This window comes from Stigmatopora argus, chromosome 13 (genome assembly GCF_051989625.1).
Source record: "Stigmatopora argus isolate UIUO_Sarg chromosome 13, RoL_Sarg_1.0, whole genome shotgun sequence".
Classification (NCBI taxonomy): Eukaryota; Metazoa; Chordata; class Actinopteri; order Syngnathiformes; family Syngnathidae; genus Stigmatopora; species Stigmatopora argus.
Window position 1 is genome coordinate 12,358,942 of NC_135399.1, and position 22,448 is coordinate 12,381,389.

The window sequence follows — 22,448 nt, forward strand, 5'->3', positions numbered from 1 at the left end:
TAAGTAAGAATGGCACAGGCACATTTAAACTTATAAAGCGGACAGACCAGAAAACATCTGACAATTCAAATGCTTGGGTTTGTGTGCTTCTTTTGTGTGTGTGTTAAGGCTTAGTTTATGGGCTGATGTCATAGTTATGCAGTACTGCCCTCTAGGGTACCTTCACAATTCACACCTCGATATTTTACGCCGTGCGACAAAGCCCCGTGGGGAGAAAATCAAGGACATGGGAAGGCAGCTTCATTTATGCACAAAGTTCTGTAGGTGAATTGTCGTTTCATTTCAGAGAAATTGCTGCAAGCTGCCAATTATGGCAATGGACATTCAATTCTTTTGAACTCGTTCTTGTCCCTTCAGTGCAGCCTGTGGCTTCAGAGCCACATGTGGCTTTTTTGTCTTTCTGCTAAGAATATGCCATGGTTTGTCGTATCCTTTCTCCCTTGTCACGTTTTCTATTTGTTTGTAACATTTTGCATTGCGATATTGCTAGCTATTATTGTCGTAGTTCTAAGACGTGCATGTTTAAATTCGTTGAGCAATCATGTTTCACACTTTGTAGTTCTGCAGTGGAATCACTTATTTAAAATGTTATGATTTTGATCATGTGGAGCATGACGAAACACTTTAATTTAAACTGTCTAAGTGCCAGCACCTATGGTCTTGGGTCTCAATCCTCGTATCGCACCTCCTTGCCTGGCAGCACTCAGCATTCTCTTGATTAGATTATGGGTCTGAGGACAAACCAGCTCAACTTCACTAAATATTGCTTTTGTAGTTACACTATATGCTGCCTTTGTAGAACAGGCCCACAACAAAGTCCAAAGTGCCTTTTGAACAATTTTGCACGAGCTATTTATCCTGAATTCACTGCTAGAGCTTTTAGGAAGCGGCAGTAATGTGTGGAATCTACGAACACCAAAGCTGGCACGCAGAAGGCTTATAATAATAGGTCATTTGCATTATTCATTAGTAACATATGGGGTATTTTGTTTATAGCTGGACAGACAGGTGTGTTTCATTTTCATTAAATGGTGAGATACAGTCAGTACTATAGGTATTTAGAATGGCATTATTCACTTAAGAATTTTAAGAGGGATGATGGAGTCAAGAAGCCATATTAGTTTGTGACACTTGGTCCTTACTTAAACCCTTAGAGAATAAAGGGTCAGTGTGGTTTTGGAATGGTGTTCCAGTTTGTCTGTACTGTTTAACTATTCAGCAGATTTGCAGTCTCTCCCAGGGTCTCTTCTCTAGTTTCCTGTTTCTTCCCCAAGTTGTTCTGTTTTCTAAATTTTGTAAAACAATACCACAGCAGAGCCAGAATACGGTGTCAAAATCTTTTCACGTCTATAGCTTGTTGAAAAACAAGATCATAAATAATACTCTTTAGCCATGTAAATTATTGACATGACACAGCAACGTGAGTGGAGCTCACATGTGTTTTATTAGGAGGACTGAAGTCATCTTCACCTGATCTGTGACGTAATTATGAACACCTCGTAATAATCGCCTCAAGCTGGTGTATGACTCCAAGTATTTTCATTCAAGCGAGATCGTGGATGGCGTCATTTCAGACAGTGTCACCTTGTCTAAAGACAGAAGCCTTTCTCGCAAGTGTGTTTTGATGGATTATCGTTGTCATGGGGTTCATGGATTGACTGAGACACGGGGCACTGTAAGTAGTTTCCCGAAAAGACTGCCCAAACAAAACCGGCTTCCCAACAAAGGTCACAGTGACTTCTGATGAAATGTCCTTTCTCTAAGAATTCTTTGTGTCTGAATATCACGGCGCTGGGCTCTTAAAGGGGCACGCTAACGACCAACTACTGTCACAATAGAGTCTAGTTTAGTCCAATTGACTGTACCCTGTGTTAAAAAGGAAATCAGCGCTATATCGTGTAGATAAGATATTACAAAAATACAAAATGCTGAGATTTTATTGATCCTATAGTGATGAAATGTCAATGTACATTATTAGTTTTAGAAACCATTGATGCTAAAAATAAAATGGGGACAAGTTTTAACATACACAACTTTTCATAAACTAAATTGACTTAAATTATTTTCCAATTAGACCCTCCACCGCCTAAAACCAAAACTTAAAAAGTTAGACCAACAATGTTTCTGCATATACACAAATATTTATAACACACTTGTTCTCAGCACTTATTTTCAAACAGAAGAAAATCATCAAAATGACCTTACAGAACCTACAACCGTTTTTTTTTTCCTTTTAATTGTCGCCCAATCTCCTCTTTCCTAAGTCTCTGACTAAACCCTCTCCCGACTCCAGCCAGAACTATTGATTGATTCCACACTTGCTTCTCATTTTAAGTTGAAATACTGGAAACAGGAGTTCTCATTTTGTTCCATCGGTGTATCCAGCAGATTATGTCAAATCTCCCTCAGCCTTCTTTCACGCCTGTGGAAAATTATACACAACTACAATACATGCATATCGGTGGAGAGGCCAGGCTCGGTGACACACTTGCATTCATTTAGAAACTGCGGGTGAGGGAGCAAGGGCAGCTGATCCTTCCACTCAGCAGCTGAATGCTGTCAGTGTGCCTTCCTGGGAGCACTGGGGCACAGCAATTGCTTTTGTGGCCTCAGTGAGCTCCTTCCACCAGGAGCTTTCTCTAGAGACTTAGCTAAGGAGCTGTACCCTTCTTGTGAGCAGGCCAAATTCGGGGGAAAACAGGGAGGTTTCCCTGGAATTTCCACCACTACTGCTTCTGGATTTCATTTGTTCAAATATAATTGGAACTTCCTTCATGACTTGTCAAAATGGGAAAACTAAGTGATTGGGGCTTGGGCCTAGTTTTGGTGTCAGTGCAGTTGTATTGAAGACATTATTTTTTATTCAGATTTTATCAGAACCCCAATTGATAAAGAGAAGAGTTGCGTGTTTGTGAAAGGCACTCTCTCAACTAGCTCTGATAAAGTAAAACACCTGCAGTTTTTGATCCTGCCCTTCGGCAGTACTGAACACGCGTCCCCATGGCAATCACATTATCTGGCAAAAAACAGCCAATGGTAGCCAGACCTTGAGATATAAATGTTCATTGTTCATTAATGCCCTTACTACAGATCTAGTTCCCCTGTAGCTTTGTTGTGTGAACAATGTGCAAGTTGCATTGGCCTTCGTTGCCCTCTTAAAATACGTTCGTAAGCATGACACTGGCAGTCTTCTGAATGCTGACTGAATATGACTTTTTTCCGGCAATGTGATTGTGGTTTGATTTACAGATGGAGTGTGGTCTGTTTTGAGAAATGTGCTGAGGAAAGAATATTGAGCTGTTTAGCAGTCATCCACAACATTTCTGCAGCTCTCTAGAAATGATTTCCCTCCACACTCGTATAAGAGCTAAAAGTAATATGAACTTGGGGGACAGGGTGGGGGTTTCGGTCAGTGTTCAGATGACGTCTAAAGCTTTTTCCACACAAGAATCTAGCTTTTTGTAGCACTTCGTCCTCTGCAATGTGTCCTGATGAAAAGCCGGAAAAAATGCGTAGTGCTCACTCAGCGTTTTATGATTAGACCAGTGCAGCATGTAAATACAATTTGAATCTAAGTTTCTGAGACATGAGAGACACCAAGCTACGAGACGTATATGCAGAATAGACTGATATGCCATGCGAACACTCAAAGAGAAATCTGAACAGAGTTGTAATGAAGAGTACACTGACAAAAATATCTGATTTAATATGGCAGGGTTGGTTGTTGATGTACTGGGCAGATAAACATGATTTTTATTCAAATTCTTAAAACACAAAACAAAGAATGATAGAGCAGATGTTTGGGTTTGTACATGTTTTGCGACATAAAAAAAAGGAACTATAAATATAAAAGCTGCAAATAATATCACCACACACAGCACAGGGCTTTGGCTATCCAAAACCAGATCTGCAAACATGTGCACACAGAAGAGAGATGTGTTCATCAAACAGACAAACAAATAAGGCCAGACTCAAATATGCAGCTTTGGAACAACTCTTTTAGCAGTCACATTGTATAAGGTGAACTGCAGAAGCATGAAACATATAATTAGACATCATGGTAATTTTCATACTTTTTTTGGTCTGGCCTCATGTTTCCGATTCTGCACGGGTTGGTGTTTTTTACTGTAGTTGCTCGCACTTTTGGTAAGTCGGCTCCCCAACTGCCCTTAAAGTTCCCACCTTAGCATCTCGCTCGTACGACCAACAGCTGTACATAAAATAGCTACAGAATGTGTGCTTATCTAAGTGCCAAGATTTCTAGTCATTCATTATTTTTTCTGTAGCTTTAATCTCTCAAATGGTCATTGGATTCAAGTCTTTTGTTTCTTTCCTCCCTGCCCTAAAGCTAAGAACATCCAAGACCTTTTAGCTTGATTTTGACAAACATCTGGAATACATTTTTTTCGAAAGCCTTTTCATGTTACTTCAGAGAGGGACATCATTTTTTTTTACTGTTCACGTGGAGAACATATTATTTACAGTGGGTTTAACTGGAAGCATTTGCATGAAAATTAAATCAACATTAATGGATGAAAGTGAGTGTGTAGACACTGTCCGAAATGTAGTTCTTATCATTTTCCTAAATACACCATGTTAATATAAGAAAGAGAAAACTCCATTCTGCCTCAATATAAACTGTCTCTCCACATTGCAAGAAAGCCACCATCTCCATGCCTTATCTGCACAGTGAAACAACAACTGTGATAAAAAAAAACACACTCTGGCTACTTTGCACTTTAGAATTACAATAAACAAAAATCAAGATAGTATTTTCTTCACTATATCTTTCTTTCTGTTTGTTTATGGCTAGCAACCAGCTCCACAAAGCTGGAAGACCTGAGCTATCTCGATGAACAGCGTAACACACCACTGCGGACATCCATTCGCCTCCCCTGGCACAATACAGGGGGAAGGCCACCTCAGGACTCTAAAGGTGACTGCATTTTTATATTATTACTGTACATGCAATCTGGGGAGATAAACCGAGCTTGGATCAGAACTCAATTTCAACGTTAAACCTCTGTGGTAAATGGAAAACTGAATGTTCTCAATGCGATGTCCTATTTTCGCTGACCTTTCCTCAGGTCGTTTCTCTCCCTACAAACCGGTGGACATCATGCTCAAGCCGCTATTGTTCGAGGTGCCCAGCATCACCATGGATTCCGTGTTTGTGGGCCGAGATTGGCTCTTCCAGAAACTGGAAGACGTCTTAAAGGACAGCGAGTCCGCTGAGAGCCATGGCGCCGTTGTAGTAGGCAGCGTGGGTTACGGGAAGACGGCCATTATCTCTCGGCTGGTGGCGCTGAGCTGCCATGGCGGACGCATGCGACAGATTGCATCCAACAGTCCTGGTGCTTCTCCTAAAAGTAATAATCCACATCTCAAAATGACTACTTTTGAATTGTGCGATAATGATGGTCAAAACAAAGGCCCGAATGAAGAGGATTATTTGTCTCATCTAGGTGGTGCGGGGTCAAGCTCAGAACTTCCTCTAAGCCAGCCCCCACAGCCCACTCCCCCCGCGAGTGCTACAAATACATTGAGGACAAATAGCTGTCCAGGAACCCCTGAAATGCAGCGCCGCAGGGAGGAGGCTGTCAAACGGCTGGCTGCAAAGGTACATCTTCCTTAAGTGCAATGAGTATGAGGTGGAGGTCAATGGGTTCAAGGTACAAATGGGGAGGAGGGCTGTATTGTTGGAGTCATTTGTTACAGCCTAAATAATGTGTTGTTCCCCAAGAGGCTATGGTTTCCTCCTAATCTAAGCATAAGAAGCCACAAAAAAAACCTTTCACACATAATTGGAAATACTCAATCCTATTCTCAGCTGAGTTAGGACCATGTGGTCTGTAGCAGTTGGGTATCTGTGCTACCTTCATTCAATACTAGAGCATTCACTGTAAAAAAAACAACAACAACTATAAAACAATATAATAAAAAAAGAATACATTTTTTTAATTGTGATTTTGTGGGTGTAGTTAAGGAGGTGGGTTAAGAACCATAATATTTATGGTTGCCGAAGGTCTTACCTACAGTTCCATAAGTTGGTCAAGGTTGCATGACTAATCGGCATGCAATTGAGATTTATTCAGGAGCATAGCTGAACAGGTCACCTGCCCCTCCAGCTGCTGACCCTGAAAATTGTGTCAGCTCCTCCAGGTTTGATTGTAATTAGGATAGTGTTATCGTCCCCCCAAGCAACTCTCTTGCCCTACCTTTTTTCATTGGCCCACTCAGAAACAGGGGTTCACCTGGGATTTTTGGGGGAGTTATTCGAGGTGATTAGGCACTTTTCATTTTCTCAGTCAGGTGTTGTGTGCTTGTAAGATATTTTTCTCACATCTGATTGGCTTCAAGAGACTACTATGCTTTTTTATGAGGATATATTTGTGAACTCTGGCAGTACTGTTTTATTCAAGTCCATATTGCAGTGAATAAAAAAAGCAAAACTTTTTTTCCTCCCATTTTCAAAAGCTAAGAATTATTTCTCTGTATATACCAGGCTTATTTATTTAAATCGGGCATAAATTCTCCATTGAACCTCTTTATCTTCTTGTGTTACAGGTGGTGGCCTATCATTATTGCCAAGCAGACAACACCTACACTTGCTTGGTCCCAGAGTTTGTGCACAGCATCGCCGCCCTGTTGTGCCGAGCACACCAGCTTCATTCGTACCGGGAACTCCTGCTGAAAGAGCCCCACCTCCAGAGCATGCTCAGTCTGCGTTCCTGTGTCCAGGACCCCATGGCTGCTTTCCGGAGGGGCGTCCTTGAGCCCCTGGCCAGCCTTCGTAAAGGTAAAAACATTGCCGTTTGATGTTTTAATATGTCAGCTTTGGCCTTTTTAAAAGTGAAATAAAGCACAGGTTTCTATAAATCTGGCTACATATCTTCCTCCCCTAACGCTCTGAGTTTATGTCTTTCCAGAGCGGAAGATTCCAGAGGAGAATCTTATCATTTTGATCGATGGACTAAATGAAGCGGAATTCCACAAGCCTGACTATGGAGACACAATTGCCTCCTTTATTACAAAGATTATAACCAAGTTCCCTCCCTGGCTGAAATTGGTGGTCACTGTTCGTGTTAGCCTGCTGGTAAGGAACTTCCATTCCAAAGTTATATTTTCGGTCAATATATTGGAATATTGGTCAATCAGTGAACGTGTAAAGTTTCACTTTTCTGACAACAAATGGCGTCGGTTCACTTTTTGACTAAGTGATGCTTGTGATGTGACTTCCCTTTATTTGACCGGCGACCATTCCAGCCTGTATTCTGCCTTTCACCCAAAGTCAGCCCGGATAGACTTCAACTGCCCACGACCCTGAACCTGATAAGGAAGAAAGAAAATGGATGAATGAATGGATTAAACCGTGACATTCCCTTGTGTATACTGCTCTGGCTTTATTTTGTCAGCAGTATAGACAGCTATTGCTGAAGCCGAAAGACTCGATTTTTTTGCTCCTCTTAGTTGTATTTTCTCTTGAGATTTATGTCACCAAGAGAGAGTTTTAGTTTGACACTGATATTTGGGCAGTTAGAGTAAAATAATAGAGTTTTTTTGTTTTTTTGGATGGAAGGTGAAAAGGAAATTTGGCATAATAATCCTATTTACTATACAATGCGCAATGCAAATTTTACTATTGGAAATTGATTGTAATATACCTAGGTACAATCATCAAGAATTATAGGATCCAAAGTGCTCGATGTCAGCGTCTGCAAGCTTTTATTCAAAACAACCGCACATCCATTCGCTGCATTAGAAGTGACTGAGCCCTACATGTGTATCCCTGCACGCATATGTTTGTGTTATGAGAGCAGTGTTATCTCGCTGAGCAATGTTACTCCATCCCCAAACAGGCAGAGGATAGGAGGATTAGGGTGAATTGATTTCTCCAATCCCTACAACGTAGATTGAAATGTAGACTGTGGCTCAGACCTCTGCTTGGCAGCTGGAGGTCTAACTCTCGTCTCCACGACATCCTCTACCCATTCTGACCTGGGTGTTCCTCATAGTAGTGATCTACCAATGCTGTATAATTGTAAAAATAAGAAGTAGTTTTTGCTATAACAACCCCACTGTTCATTCCTGAGATGGGATGGATATGCTCCATTGAATTGGATACCCACATTTACCTGGAGTCCACACAATAGCGATAAAAAATAATAACTGACATAAACCTCATTTCTTTTTCCACTGCATAAAAGATCTGATTGTTACTCCAGATTATCCAAGTCACTCGGGTGCTAAATATTTGAAACCATAGTCCAGTTGTTTTATGTGTGTTCTGTAGGAGATCACCGGTCTTCTGCCCTTCACCAAGATTTCTCTGGACGACTTTTCGGACAATAACGAGATAAGTAACGACCTCAACGCGTACATCCAGTACCGCGTCAATGGCAGCAAGGACATCATGAACAATATTAGCCTCAACGGGAAAGCAGACCCGGTCACGGTGGGAAAGCTTAGCGGTCACCTCATCTCCCGCAGTCAGGGCTCCTATCTCTATCTCAAACTCACCCTCGATTTATTTGAGAGAGGCCACCTGGTTATCAAGAGCTCCAGTTACAAAGTGGTGCCCGTCTCACTAGCTGAGCTCTACCAGCTGCAGTGCAACATGAAGTTCATGACCAAGTCGGCTTTCGAGCGCTCTCTGCCCATCCTCAACGTCACGCTGGCCTCGCTGCATCCCATGACCGACGAGCAGCTTTTCCACGCCGTCAATGCTGGGAATGTCCAAGGGGAGCTGCCTTGGGAGGACTTCCAGCAACGCATGGACCTGCTGTCAGGCTTTCTCATCAGACGCCGCGACAAGACACGCATGTTTTGCCACCCTTCCTTCAGAGAGTGGCTTGTGTGGAGGGCCGATGGGGAGAGCGCCGACTTCCTCTGCGACCCCAGGTAAGACCTTTGCTTTCTAATTTCTGCTGCTGAGAAACACAGCGATGCATTGACTTCAAAGTCAGTGTTGTTGTTGATCTGTTGTACGCTGTAACTGTGACAGAGTATAAAGTACAATACCTCGGATAGTGATGCATGAAAAATGTTGTTTCTCAACATGAAGATCAAAGATCACACAGTTTTCCCATTGTTATATGTTATGTATACATGTGAGGTTCAACACCTTGTATGCGCCATTTTTTTAGTCATGTCTAGGGTTTACTTGTAAGTTTCTTTTTTTTTTTCTTCTGGCAACACAAAGTCAAAAGAAGGCAATGGCCCATTAGTTTTAAAACTCTGATCTTGTCATTGTTGTAGTATTATTACATGCCTTTGTACACTGCTACAAACCGAAGACCGCAAGATTAGATCAGTTGCTTGTTTTTTTCCCCCCTATCGGATCCTCTGGGCTTTCAAAGAACAGAGTTCCACAATTCTAATCATTCATTAAGACAAAAGCTTGAAATCTGGCAGAGAAGATGAATATGCCGAAAAAAACCTGCTACGCTGATACGGTCGCTAACTGCAGAGAATTTTAGAGCCAATCAAAGTGTACTCCAATCATGCATGTCCTTTTAATGATAGAATCTGGCCCTTCCGGCTCTTAATGATGCGGCACACACCTGATCACGTGTTTCTTTGAATGTCCACCGCTTGTATTATATTTCTTCAGCAAGCATGCTCTTCTCTTGTACAACTAAATGGCGGCTCCTTTAAATTGATACATTCTATAAAGTACTCTGAAAATAATGTTCATTCACCCTTTTTAGGAACTCTTGTAACTGATTGATTCCCATTGGCAGTGCCAAACATCCAATCCCTTTTGACTTTGAGAGAATGATCTTTGACAGCCGTCCCAGTTAAAATGTATTGGACAATGGCACTGAAAGATGAACATTCACAGCCTGTCCACCATATTTAAATTAATTGGACGTCTAGCATTGTTAATGGTAAATAGTAAATATTTTTTTAAAAGTGGCCACGATTCTGACTTAAACGTCAGAATTCTGACTAGCATTGACAGTCAATCATTCTCTGCCTCTCTTTAGAAAAAAATAAAATGTTTGACTGATGTTTATGAAAGAATGGAAAAGCTAGCAACAAACACTGTTTCCAAGGGAAAGTAGAGAGTACCATTTTGAGCATTAATATTTCATTATGCAGTTTTGGTTGACGGGTAAAGTGGGTGCATTGTCTCTATAAAAGTTGAGAAACACTGCTCTATTGTGTTGTGCAGGACCGGTCACGCTCTCGTTGCATTCATGCTGTCCCGTCAAGAAGGGAAACTGAATCGGCAACAGACCATGGAATTGGGGCACCACATTCTTAAGGCTCACATCTTCAAGGTAAGAGAGGTTCTAGTCAAACTTCCATTCATATTTCCGTGTATCCCTTTTTGGGGAGAATTGTGGGGGTTCTTTGCTTTTTGCTGGGGTAAAAAAAAAGGGTGGCAAGCGCCATTGATCCCATGTTAAGTTCAATTCAGTTGTATGTGGGGATTCATATTGTTGTTTGCTTGTGTGGCAGGGCCTCAGTAAGAAAACGGGCGTGTCGTCCAGTGTGCTGCAGGCTTTGTGGATCAGCTGTAGTGCCGATGGCCTCTCTGCAGCTTTGGCCTCTCTGAGAAACCTTTACACTCCTAATGTAAAGGTGAGACAAAATCTAAGCAAAAGTACTTTTAGGGGAAATCATGCCAAGAAAGAATCTTCACAAATTTGTAGTTTTGCATTTCATCACATATCACCATCAATTTAGGTTTTTTTTGGCATTTTCATTGTAAAGCTACATGTACACTTCAGTGTGTGTCAATATATTGACAATGAAGTGAAGTGAAAAAGTATTAGTTATTAATCCTCATCACATTACACCAAAAGTAAATGCCTGAAGGTCAAGCGTCTTCTTCCACTTCATAAACCATTCTCACCTCAGTGAGTAGTGACATCTGCCATATTAGTTACACCGTAAAATAGGTCACGTGAGTTGTAGTAAAGTTCACTTACATAACAAGGTTTTGAACTCATGGAACCTTCTTTCATGACCTGACTCAATGTTCTGCTCCAGTGAAAGAATCTGAGAGAAGGAATAGCCAAAATGTCTAAGAAGCGTTATTTCCCAGATGCATTTAATATTTGATTTTGCCCTTGTAATCAACTCAAGTGTTCACAAAACAGACCCATTTGCATCTTTTGTTCCAGTCCTTTGGACCAGCCTGTACCCTCTGCACACATTGTTTCCTTGTAATGAAGAACACTCAAGATTTTATCCAACCTCTAACAATACCATTTGAAATCAATTCAGATGCTGAGCACTTCCTCTTTTGTTTGTATTGAAAGGAGACATTAGCCTCTTCAAGAAAGCCCATTATCTCTGATTAATGCTTTCTGGCTTGTGGCTAAATATTTTTTTTCCCCCGCTTGTCACCGGTGTTAGCGTCTCACTTGTTGTCATCACCAATATACATTTGCGAGTCACGATGCACCAGTGCGACATCACTCACAGAGAAACATTTACAAGACTGACCTTGTTCTGTCCTCCGTCACACGAAATCTATTCACAAGCAACAAATTCACGCTATTTCCTATTCTGTCCTCAGAATACTCATTTGGCCCTGTGCCTTTGTTGTACAATAGGTGTATTATTGATTTTCCTCATTTCTCAGAAAAGAAAAATCTGTCTTGATATTTGCTTCAGTGAAAGGCCATTCCCCTCCCCTTACTTTGAGAAGACGCTTGTTCAGGTTAAGGTAACATTTCCAAGGAAATAGACAAGAATTAATAATACCAAGATTTAAATTTCAATACTGGATAGACCAAGCGTTCGTTTGTTTGTTTGTTTGTTTGGATCAAGTCTTTGCATATATTATTGATTACATTCATCCACCCTTCCATTTTTTTCGCACGCATGTCCTCATTAGGTTTGCGGTGAGCTGCAGCCTATCGAAACTGCGCTTAAGAATGGATGCTGGCCAAGCACAGGGCACATAGAAAATCAAGCATTTATATTCTCAAACCTCATTTCAAAGTGAAATGAAAAACAGTTTGACGTTTTCGGTTTCTTATTTCTAAAATGTCTTTTTTTATAATAGGAGGAGGGAATCATATACAGTAGACATTTTTAGGAATCTATCATCCAATATTTCTTTTTCTCCTTTTGTTAGAACGGATAGTAATAGAAGTTACCAACATGGGAATTTTCTCTGCTGATTGGCAATTAAAGAGTTCAGACACCTTTAATATTAAAATAGTAATATTGTAAACAGTTTTGGTTGGATACTGTGTTTTATGCACCGATAAGACTGAGTTAGCAAAATATATATATTTTTTCTGTCACAAATCCATTTGTTGCGATAGCCGACTTGATTGGAAAATCGTGTTGCATCGAAGGCATAGGAATTTTATTTGACTTATTGTAAGGATAATGTTGCTGAATGTTCGTTATACACCTTAGGTGAGCCGTCTGCTCATGCTGGGCGGTGCCAACCTCAATTACCGCACCGAAGTGCTGAACAACGCCCCAGTTATCTGCGTCCAGTGCCACCTGGGCCATTTGGAAATTGCTTGCTTGCTGTTGGAGTTCGGCGCCAGCGTGGAAGTGGTGTCAGAAAACGGGATGAACCCCTTGTGCTACTCAGCGGCTGCTGGACACCTGAATCTGGTCATGATGCTCTGCAAGCGGGGGGCCAGGGTGAGCAGATGTTGTTCATGTGACTTAAAAATAGGGCACCACCTTGAATGCAGGTGATCAAAGTGAGCTTCAAAATGGGTCAACTGTATTTTTCACAACAGATTTGGTTGGAAAAGTCTGACTAAAACTAGATTCAACAACAACAAAAAACATCTCAAATCTATGATGTTTCTTGTCTTCTTTATCAAAGGGAACTTTATTTGGCCTTGCAGTGACTTATCTATGAGGCGCATTCAATCAATAAGCATAGAACAATTTTCAAATGCTCCAAATAGACGTGAGATGACGATCAATGTCGCTCTCTCCAGCGAAGAAGAAAAATACATAAATCATCGTCGTTATTGACAAGCATGCATTCACAGAGTTGAATTCATCACGGTGGTGATGGTGTAAAGGGTATATTTTTATCTACCCAAGTCATAGCTATAAAGAAAAGGATTTTCAAACACTAACAGACAGTTTATCATTTCTTTTTAATTCATTAACCAAATGTTATTATATTTATTTTTATTTAACAAACAAAAAAGTAAAAAATTCTCCTTTTTATTTTTAAGTGTGAATATTAAGATTTCTTATCTTTGACAACTAAAGAAATTGTATATGTATTTTATTTTAGCAAACAGGCATTATATGCTTTTATTATTTACTTACCCAATAGGAGGTGGCGGCTCAGATCCGGCCCCCGTGCCTTAAATTTAAAATAGACGAAACCCTTGAGGAGCAATACAACTAACAAATATGTATTTCCCAGGTCGACCATGTAGATAAGAGTGGTCAGTGCGCTCTTGTGCACGCCGCTCTCCGAGGACATCCAGATATTATCCAGTACCTACTGGAGATGGAATGGAGCGCCGAGGGCCAACAGCAGGATTGCGCTTTGAAGAGCCGAGCCCTCCAGCAGGCTTTGATAGGAGCTGCGAGCATGGGACATACACAGGTATGGATCATAGTATATGGATCAAAAGCCTCGAGTTCTTGCCTTAACTCTAACTGATAACGTGCTACAAATTGGTGCGCAGAAACCTTTTTTGAATTTTTTTTGGCTGAAATTTTGCAAATATTTGAATGAAAACTATTCTTTTAAACAAAATGGCATGCATGAAAGAGGGCGGCATTCATTGGTGTTTTACGTTTTCATCAATTGGATTGGATCGGAGCTCAACCGTTGCATCGTTCCAGATTGATGTATCATTACAAAACTATAGTTTTAAGTAGGGGTCTGTATTCCAAATTTCATGAGGATATGTTATGATATTGATTGGACAATTATACGATTTCTGCCAATATTAACATCTGCCACAATCTGATACAATCAGTGGTTTTTGATCAATGTGTCGATCCGGATCAATGTATCATGACTCTGACATGACACAGTTTATATACTTTGGAAGATGTTTTTGCTGTAAAATTTCATAACACCATATTTGATTGCTCCTCACATTAGCAAATCCCTAAAGCTCATTTTCAAGCCTTGGCCATAGCAAGGTTGCCACATCCTTCAAAACAGAAATTCATGTTTCTTGTGAAACACTGTTATCCAAATCACTACAAACCTAAATATACCTATCAGTCTGAAAAGATGTCATTTAACTTTTAAGACCAAGGGGGGCAACACCTCACAGTGTAAGATTTTGTTTATGCCGTTGCGTTGTTCCCGTGGTCTATCATTTTCACTCAAAATTAGCATACCCATCTCAGCACGATGTTTGGTCTTTTATGTTGAAACACTATATGCCATTCATCAAAGTTTCTTTCTGGCAGGTTGTGAGCGGCTTGCTGGCAATGAATAATGAGTATATCGTGCAAATTGATAGCCACGACACTCTGTGGGGGGAGACAGGTATGTTTCCATCCATCTTTTGACGTTATGTTTTTTTTTTCTTTTTCTCAATCACAGCGAGTGTTTTATCATTCTGGTCCTCTTTGGAGAGGGTGCGTTTTTTATGGCACTACTGCGTTCTCGTGTACTGGTCTTTCTGGTAAAAGCATTTGCTGTTGTGTTCATGTGGGTTTCTACTCAGAGGTTGGTAAACACGGCATTTCCTCTGTGGAGTGGTTCTCCGGTGTGCCGCTGGATTACTGCTGCGCTGTCTCCTCTCGGTGCTATTTATTTGGAAGCCAACAACACTTTGGACATTTTCGAGCACTCCCCCATCTGTTCCATAAAAGATACTTCAATTTCCTGTCTGTGGCTCGGGAGGTTTTGTAGGATGACATACAGCTTGCAAGATTAGACATCTTAATCATTTGTTGTCCAAAAGAATTCGACTTTGGCCGTATTTACATAACTTTGGCAGATTACATGACATGTTGGAATGGAATCACGACCAAAATTTGAGGCAGCGCGGATAAAGACTGTTCACAAATTGATGTGTTAAACATGACAGAAACATTGTAGTAATTGCTGTAGTTCCTCACATTTGGCAGCTGTTTCCTCAATAAATGTACAACAGGCATGTGCATCTAATGAGGATTCGCTCATTTGAAGCATCAGAATGCACATTCAAGGAGGCCGCGGTTGCATTTTCATGCTTCTAATAAGCTAAAATTGTAATTAACACACACTAAAGATACTGTATATGTCCTTGGTTTACTTTTTTTTAATTTCTGCTACATCTACATTCGATTTTGGATATATTCCAAACTTTGATTTACATCAATTGGATTACGTTATTTGATTGGTGTAAATATTGCTCTATGCATGGGGTCAGCAATTATAGTGTCACACCAACTTTCATTTTAATCCCTTACCAACAGCTATTTGGCAGTAATTCAATGTTTTGGTTGGAAAATCTCATCCAATTTGTCTGATAGGTCTGACTGTAATCTCACCTGATAAAGCAATACTGCCAGTGTTCCATTTTTCTCTCATGGATCTGGATGCAAATTGAACAGATGAATATTGATGGAGATTTCCACTGTACACAACTGCATCAAGGAAATAAACAAACAAACAAAGCACAGATCACAGGCGGTAGCAACATTAGGGTGTGAAAAATAATCTTGGCAAGTGTGTCTGCATAATAAAAATCTTTAGATTGCTTTCCTTGCAGATTTGATCCTTAGATCTATATATACAAAGGCGCTCCTCAAGATACTAAGCTCAGAAAAACAAACTTTAAACCACAAAATACAACAATGCATGAATGATTGTACCAAAGACAATCGTGTTCTTCTAAGTAAATATTTGAGTTTGTTCTGAATGTTCGAAAGGTGGGTCATCCTGTTGGGCTCATCAATCTACTCCAGCCGTTCTCCCATTCAAACCACCACAAGATGTCAGACCTTATTACCACGCCGGGACAAAGGAATCTCAAATATTCCCCCTCGGCGGAGCCTCTCGCGGCCACAGTCTGGCACTTGCGTCTCCGCTGTTTGCTCAGCGGATGCTAAATTGCATCCGCTGCACATGAGTGAAATTGCAGGTCTGTGGCAGCACTGAGCTGTGGAGAAGTGACTCGCACGTCCTTGTGATGAGCAGCGTGTCTGATATCCCCCTTGCCACCAGGACCTTATTTAGAAACCACCGGGAGCCCATCCGTAGTCAGGGAAAATAGGCTGCCGCTGTGTCATAGCCTAGCGGCGACTGAACGTTTTATTGGAAGGAGTATTACAGGTTGAAGGTCAGATCAAATCATCGTGTTGTTACGCCTGTGTTGCTTACACCTCTCAAGATTACTACTAGGGAGGTATGTTGACTATATATAAGACATGTAAATATTCACTGTCATATCTCTCTGTGGGTTAGAATGTAGATTTTCCTGAAATCGCTTTTTTTTTTTTTACATTGAGTTTTGCACAGATCACAGCACCAAAACAATAACAAAGGTTTGAAGCAAATTTTGCCTGGAAAATTCTCAAGGCTCATCTTCATACAGACACGAGTACATTTGTGTGTTCATAAACAAAGAAACCCAGAAACAGGAAAACATTTTAGCAGAACTGGAGTAGACCAACATCCCCTAGCTATACTAATTTAACCATTTAAATATTTAAATTGCATAATCCAATGACATTCACTTCCAGTGCATTGATGATAATGCTTACCAGTAAATACATCTCATTTCCTGCAGCTATACATCATAAGAATATTGTAAGAAAAGTGTTCTCTATGATTCAAACAAATTCAACTTCAATCAAAAAATGAACATTCTTACTTTAGGTGTTACCTATTATTATTGTGTGACAGAGAAACTGAGTGTTACTGGTACTACAGAGGACTAATATTGTATGCCATCCGACTTTATACCTTATGGTGTGTGTCACCTGTTTAAAATGAAATGGATCTTTCATCTCTATGCAAATAGGCCTGGTGTGTCGCCCATTGTTGAGTAGAGGATGATTGGATTGCACATCTGTGCTCTCTTCCTCTTTTATAGCTTCCTCTGAGGACGGCGTTGCTTTTACGCAGAGAGGTGATTTGCTTCCCCAAGATGGTCTTTGTAAGCTCACAGCATAAATTCCTAAAAAATTCCAATGTCGGATTTGTTTTGTTTAAAATGCCAGAAGACAAGGTAAATTTGCATTCATGTCTTCCCTGAAATTGGCCCGTTTAGTTAATATCACTGATGAAATGTTTTGGGGCTCTTTACAAAACCTTGAGAAAATCGCCGTGATTTGAAGTGATTTTCACCAATTGGAAGCCGTTGCCAGAACAGAGTGTTTGCATGATTGAGATTGTCAGGTAATCTTCCAGGTTATTTACCTGTGATGAGTTCAGGCTCTGCCTGCGTAATTTGATGGCAATGGGATTTTTAGCTTGGGGAAGCAATCACGTTTTCTTGCTTTACTAGCTGGTGATTCGTCAACTCCTCCCCAAGAATGTTGGGTTCTTTGGTGGGTCACCAAAGATGAGAAAAAATGCATTCTCATTTTGAATTGAGGCTGTTTCTAACTCATTTTTGGATGTGAAAACTGCCCTCCGTTTTTTTCCGTCACATCATCTTTAAACACCACGCAGTCTTCGACTCGTTAGTTTCCTAAAAATTGTCAAATATTGAAAAGAACAAGCATGACTGCATGACACCATAACAATTGTCAGTAGGGAAGCAGTGGAGAAAGAACTTGACATGCACGAGAGAAAACAAAATGACTGCAATTTTAGAATCAGCGTGCAATTTTTTAGTTTGAATCAACTTAAAAATCAATCTCAATAGAATTTGTTTCTCAGTGTAGAGTCTCATTTTGCCGATCATTCTAACATACTCACTGCTGTCCTTGTCCACATTGAACTTATCCTGAACTACACACAGCCCCCAGCTGTGTTTATGTCTCAATGTTTGTACTATTTACCTTTACATCCTTTCATCGTCAAGAAATACGGCAATAAGGCCAGCTGCTCTTTAAAATATCCTCACGACACCATAACAAGCCGGGAACTTAACTTTTCATTTGATGAAAATTTGTCACACATTAACAAAGTTCAATAAACACACGCCTGTCATGCATTTGTTGGTCGCCTTTGAATTTAAGGGAATCATGCCGTGTCCCTACTTGTCTGTCTCCTCAGCGTTGACGGCAGCCGCCGGTCGAGGCAAGATGGAGGTGTGCAGCTTTCTGCTGGAGCGGGGGGTGACGGTGCAGCAGGTCAACCGGCGGGGGGTGTCTCCGCTATTCTGCGCCGTCAGACAGGGACACTGGCAGGTGAGCGCAACACGGTTTCCGTATCCACGGCAACCATTGATTCTTACTTCTCCGCATGATGTTCTCTAACTCGCGGTGAACTGAATAACCTCCTTCACAGCATTCACTCGTTTTCTTTTTGGAAAAGAGTGAATAGGAAGAGAACATACATTTAACACTTACTACCCACCTCAGCCCTTTTTCTTTGTTTCCCAAGGTCACATCCTTGCAACATAGGTTGGATATACACTATGATTCAATAACTAAATAAAAACACCAATGGAATTGAATACATTTATGAGCAACTGTCAATGACTCAACTGAACCATTAGTTAATGTTTTTAGATTTATTTGTTACCCTGCTGTGCTCTCTTCTAGATTGCAGAGTTGCTGTTGCAGCACGGCGCCGACATTAACGTCAGTGACAAACAGGGCAGAACATTACTGATGGTGGCAGCCTGCGAGGGTCACCTGAGCACCGTTGACTTTCTGCTCTCCAAAGGTGAGCTAGACGGCGGTGCTCACTTCACCAGAATGTATTTGTATCCCACCTTATTTCTAAATACAAATGACTAACAGTGGTCAGCCCAGGTATGCGTATAGTATTCACAGATTATACCAAATAATGTACAATGAAAAGGGAAAAAATCACACTGGGGCAGAAGTTGCATTTTGTTTGTTGTTAAGTCATTAAAAAACCCAAACAAATGTTATACGTTAACAGTAAAATAGGGTGAAAGAGAAAAAAATAGGTAGTATATTAACAGTTTTCTTAATAGTATAGCCTAAAAAAATAACGTGTCATATTAGGCTGTAAAACTGGAAAAATAGACATATATAAGTAGCACTTTAGTATAAGTCACAGGCCCAGCTAAACTATAAAAAACTGACTTATAGTCCAGAGAATACGGTATGTGTTGTTGTAGTTAGTCACATTCGTTGTGTTTTTGTGTCTCTAAAGGTGCCTCACTGACGTCCATGGACAAGGAGGGTTTAACGGGCCTCAGTTGGGCATGTCTGAAAGGACACAAGAATGTCGTGCAGCTTTTAGTGGAGAAAGGCTCCGTCATCGACCACACCGATAAAAATGGACGTACTCCTTTGGACCTGGCTGCCTTCTTCGGCGATGCAGAAATCGTGCGTGGCCGTGCACTTCCAAACACACATGACTGGCATAATACTATTGCTTTCAGTCATTGCAATGTATTTTTTGAACACACACTGCTAGGTATTAGTTAGGTGGTTTAACTGGATCATTGCCTCCTGTAGGTCCAGTATTTGGTGGAAAGAGGGGCAGTGGTGGAGCATGTGGACTACAGTGGCATGAGACCTTTGGACCGAGCCATCGGCTGTCGGAACACATCGGTGGTGGTCACCCTGCTGAAAAAAGGGGCCAAGCTTGGTAGGTTGTTTACTAAAACCAAAATGTCTTCATTTGTGCATTTGACTGTTTCAGTAGGATTGTTCAATACATAAAAATAGGGTTTGAACAAGTACAGATTTTTGTAGTTTATTGTAATTTCAGGTCAACTAATCAATCACATCATTGCTTTTGGGGGGAGCTTTTTCATTAAAAAACAATCCTAAACACCAATATAGTCTGTTCTAAAAATGGCTACTTTCCATTCTGGGCTTTAAAACAGCATGAATTATACCCCCAAAAAATGAAGGCAAAAACACACGCCAGTTTTTTTTGTGTGCATAAGACATTTTTGCCCAAATTCGTCCCGTAAAATGTAAATGAAGGTCACCCGTTTGCTGAGTTATTTTGTTTTCGTAGTCTGTTACGTCTCTAAGAATAAGCCCAGACTAATTGGGTGGAATACTGCGAGGAACCACGGCATCCATTCACTTTTCATTTGTGTGTGCGCGCTGGGAATACATGCGTGTCCTTCCTTTCCTCCCTCATGTGCTTCTGGGCTAAGTTTAGACTGTGACTTATCACCTTAATGGCAAACCTGAAGTTATGTGGGTCTGCGACATATCTGTGCTGCACTTTGCAATGGACACCTTGCGACTTTCACCGCTGCATGCTGAACCGTTTGCACTGCTGCAACTCCTCTAAAGCAGTGCTTCTCAATTGTTTTCTTCTCAATATAATATATATATATATATATATATATATATATATATATATATATATATATATATATATATATATATATATATATAATTTGCATAGTATAAGGTTGGCCAAACATTAAAAAAGTTTAATTTGAAAATAGACAAATAAAACAAACAAAAAAAGGTTTATGTAATGTGCATGTCAATTCATTTTAATCATAAAATATTCATTTAATCTAGTTTTAAATTATAACTACAATTTATTTGTAGCTTATTCACAACTATATTGACCAATTCTTTAATATATTATTTAAAAAAAAAACGTCATGTAGAATTCATTTTAAGGAGCCAAAATGCTGGTCAGAGGACACTTTGGCGGATTCCAGATCTTTTCCCGGCCAAGCTAGAATGATCACTCGGTCTACCCTTTTGAGAATCGCTGCTTTAACGAGTGTGTGACCTCTCCTGTCCCTTTTCCCTTGTGCTAACTCTTTCCCCACCCGCTGCCTCTAAACTAAGGCCACAGAACGTCTCCTTACGATCGATCAGGTACAATCTTTAGGTAACTTTACCTTATTGTGAAAGTTGACAGAGCAATACAGGCAGCACCCGTGGCGCCTTCTGACATGAGCTGCCTAACGATGTTGCGCCCTCACTTCTCTTTGGCAGGCAACGCCGCTTGGGCCATGGCGACCTCCAAGCCCGATATCCTCATCATCCTGCTGCAGAAGCTCATGGAGGAGGGCAACCTGCTTTACAAGGTGACCTTTGAGAACACATTTTTGCTCACTGTCGTTGTGAACAGCTCTTGTTTGGCAATACTTCATTTGTCACTTGGTTAGTCTTCAGTAAAATATTTTGATAGGCAATTTAGCGGCTTCTCCCTTCCATGTGCTCAATCTTCAGTGTTCGTGTTAGAGCAATTTCCTACACAAAACATAATAAACATTTTTCCAATCAAACGGTTGAATTTCACGGGGGGGAAAACATCTAAAAATGCTGGCCGCCACAGCAATGAAACTAAATCAATGACCTCATTTACGGTAACTGACACTGGATTCTTGTCCAACAATGAAATGGAATTTAAACTCTGTTTTGGGTTTATTTGACAAAGAAATGGACTCAGTGAAGACCAATCTATCGAATTCAGTGAAGTGCCCCCTCGGGTAATAGTGAAACTTAAAAGTAAAATAGAGTTTCAACACTGAATCAGAGCAATGTCAAATCCAGAATTTGAAGGGATGGATAATAGATGGGGGTGGACCAGCTGTTTATTTTGAAAGGGAACCTGATCGATGCTTTGACATTTCAAGTCGTTAGTGCAGAAAGGTTAAATCTGCCAGGCTAAAGGGGCTCTCTTTCATGCTGTCGTTGCCACTGTAGGAAGTCTCACGCTATATAAGAAGCGTTCAAACTACGGACTGCGGGCCGACTGCAGCATGCCGCCCAGTTTTTTTAGGCCTGCGCTAATTGATGAATATATCATTGAATATGGCCCGCACAAGACGTTTAAATTCAGCCTACCTTCAGTTGCATTTCTTAACTTTAACACTAGATGGATTTGATTGCCTCTATTAGCTCAGGAGTCTAATGTTTTTCTCATAATTGTAAATATTGTATATATTTTTTTACACAATTCAGTTCAGAAGTGTCCCAGTTTTTACCAACACATCTTAAATCACTTGGCTGGCTGGACACATCATTTGCATTTTTTCCAGCCTCGCTCACCACGTGGCTCTCTCACTGTGTTCTCCAGAAAGGGAAGATGAAGGAGGCGGCTCAGAGGTACCAGTACGCTTTGAGGAAGTTTCCCAGGGAGGGCTTCGGAGACGACCTGAAGGCCTTCAAAGACCTCCGGGTCTCTCTCTACCTCAACCTGTCCCGCTGTCGCAGAAAAACCAACGTACGTTTTCATCACCCTTATCTTTCTTAACACTTCAAAGTGTAGTGCAGGGTTTTTTTTAGGTTTAAATTGATAATGGCTGAACTCCTCCACACAGGACTTCGGGATGGCTGAGGAGTTTGCTACTAAAGCGCTGGAGCTCAAACCAAAATCCTACGAAGCCTATTATGCCCGTGCGCGAGCGAAAAGGAGCAGCAGGTAAAGGATTCAGCAAATAATTCCACGACCAATGAAG

At 40.8% G+C, this 22,448-nt stretch overlaps 1 protein-coding gene across 2 annotated transcripts in view; it reads left to right on the forward strand.

Annotated features, from left to right (window-relative positions):
• tanc1b (tetratricopeptide repeat, ankyrin repeat and coiled-coil containing 1b) overlaps nucleotides 1-22,448 on the forward strand; it is a 65,292-nt gene that overhangs the window by 38,473 nt on the left and 4,371 nt on the right. For both annotated transcript variants that reach the window (XR_013304590.1, XM_077617009.1), the window contains exons 8-25: nucleotides 4,814-4,936; nucleotides 5,088-5,369; nucleotides 5,466-5,620; nucleotides 6,568-6,799; nucleotides 6,930-7,096; nucleotides 8,294-8,901; nucleotides 10,178-10,286; nucleotides 10,468-10,590; nucleotides 12,388-12,624; nucleotides 13,376-13,561; nucleotides 14,386-14,464; nucleotides 18,134-18,267; nucleotides 18,625-18,748; nucleotides 19,208-19,383; nucleotides 19,516-19,648; nucleotides 20,980-21,071; nucleotides 22,067-22,213; nucleotides 22,311-22,411. Coding sequence is in view for 1 of the 2 variants with exons in the window: in XM_077617009.1 (XP_077473135.1) it covers nucleotides 4,814-4,936; nucleotides 5,088-5,369; nucleotides 5,466-5,620; nucleotides 6,568-6,799; nucleotides 6,930-7,096; nucleotides 8,294-8,901; nucleotides 10,178-10,286; nucleotides 10,468-10,590; nucleotides 12,388-12,624; nucleotides 13,376-13,561; nucleotides 14,386-14,464; nucleotides 18,134-18,267; nucleotides 18,625-18,748; nucleotides 19,208-19,383; nucleotides 19,516-19,648; nucleotides 20,980-21,071; nucleotides 22,067-22,213; nucleotides 22,311-22,411 (3,208 nt within the window). In the remaining variant the exon portion in view is untranslated. The remainder of the gene's footprint in view (nucleotides 1-4,813; nucleotides 4,937-5,087; nucleotides 5,370-5,465; nucleotides 5,621-6,567; nucleotides 6,800-6,929; nucleotides 7,097-8,293; nucleotides 8,902-10,177; nucleotides 10,287-10,467; nucleotides 10,591-12,387; nucleotides 12,625-13,375; nucleotides 13,562-14,385; nucleotides 14,465-18,133; nucleotides 18,268-18,624; nucleotides 18,749-19,207; nucleotides 19,384-19,515; nucleotides 19,649-20,979; nucleotides 21,072-22,066; nucleotides 22,214-22,310; nucleotides 22,412-22,448) is intronic.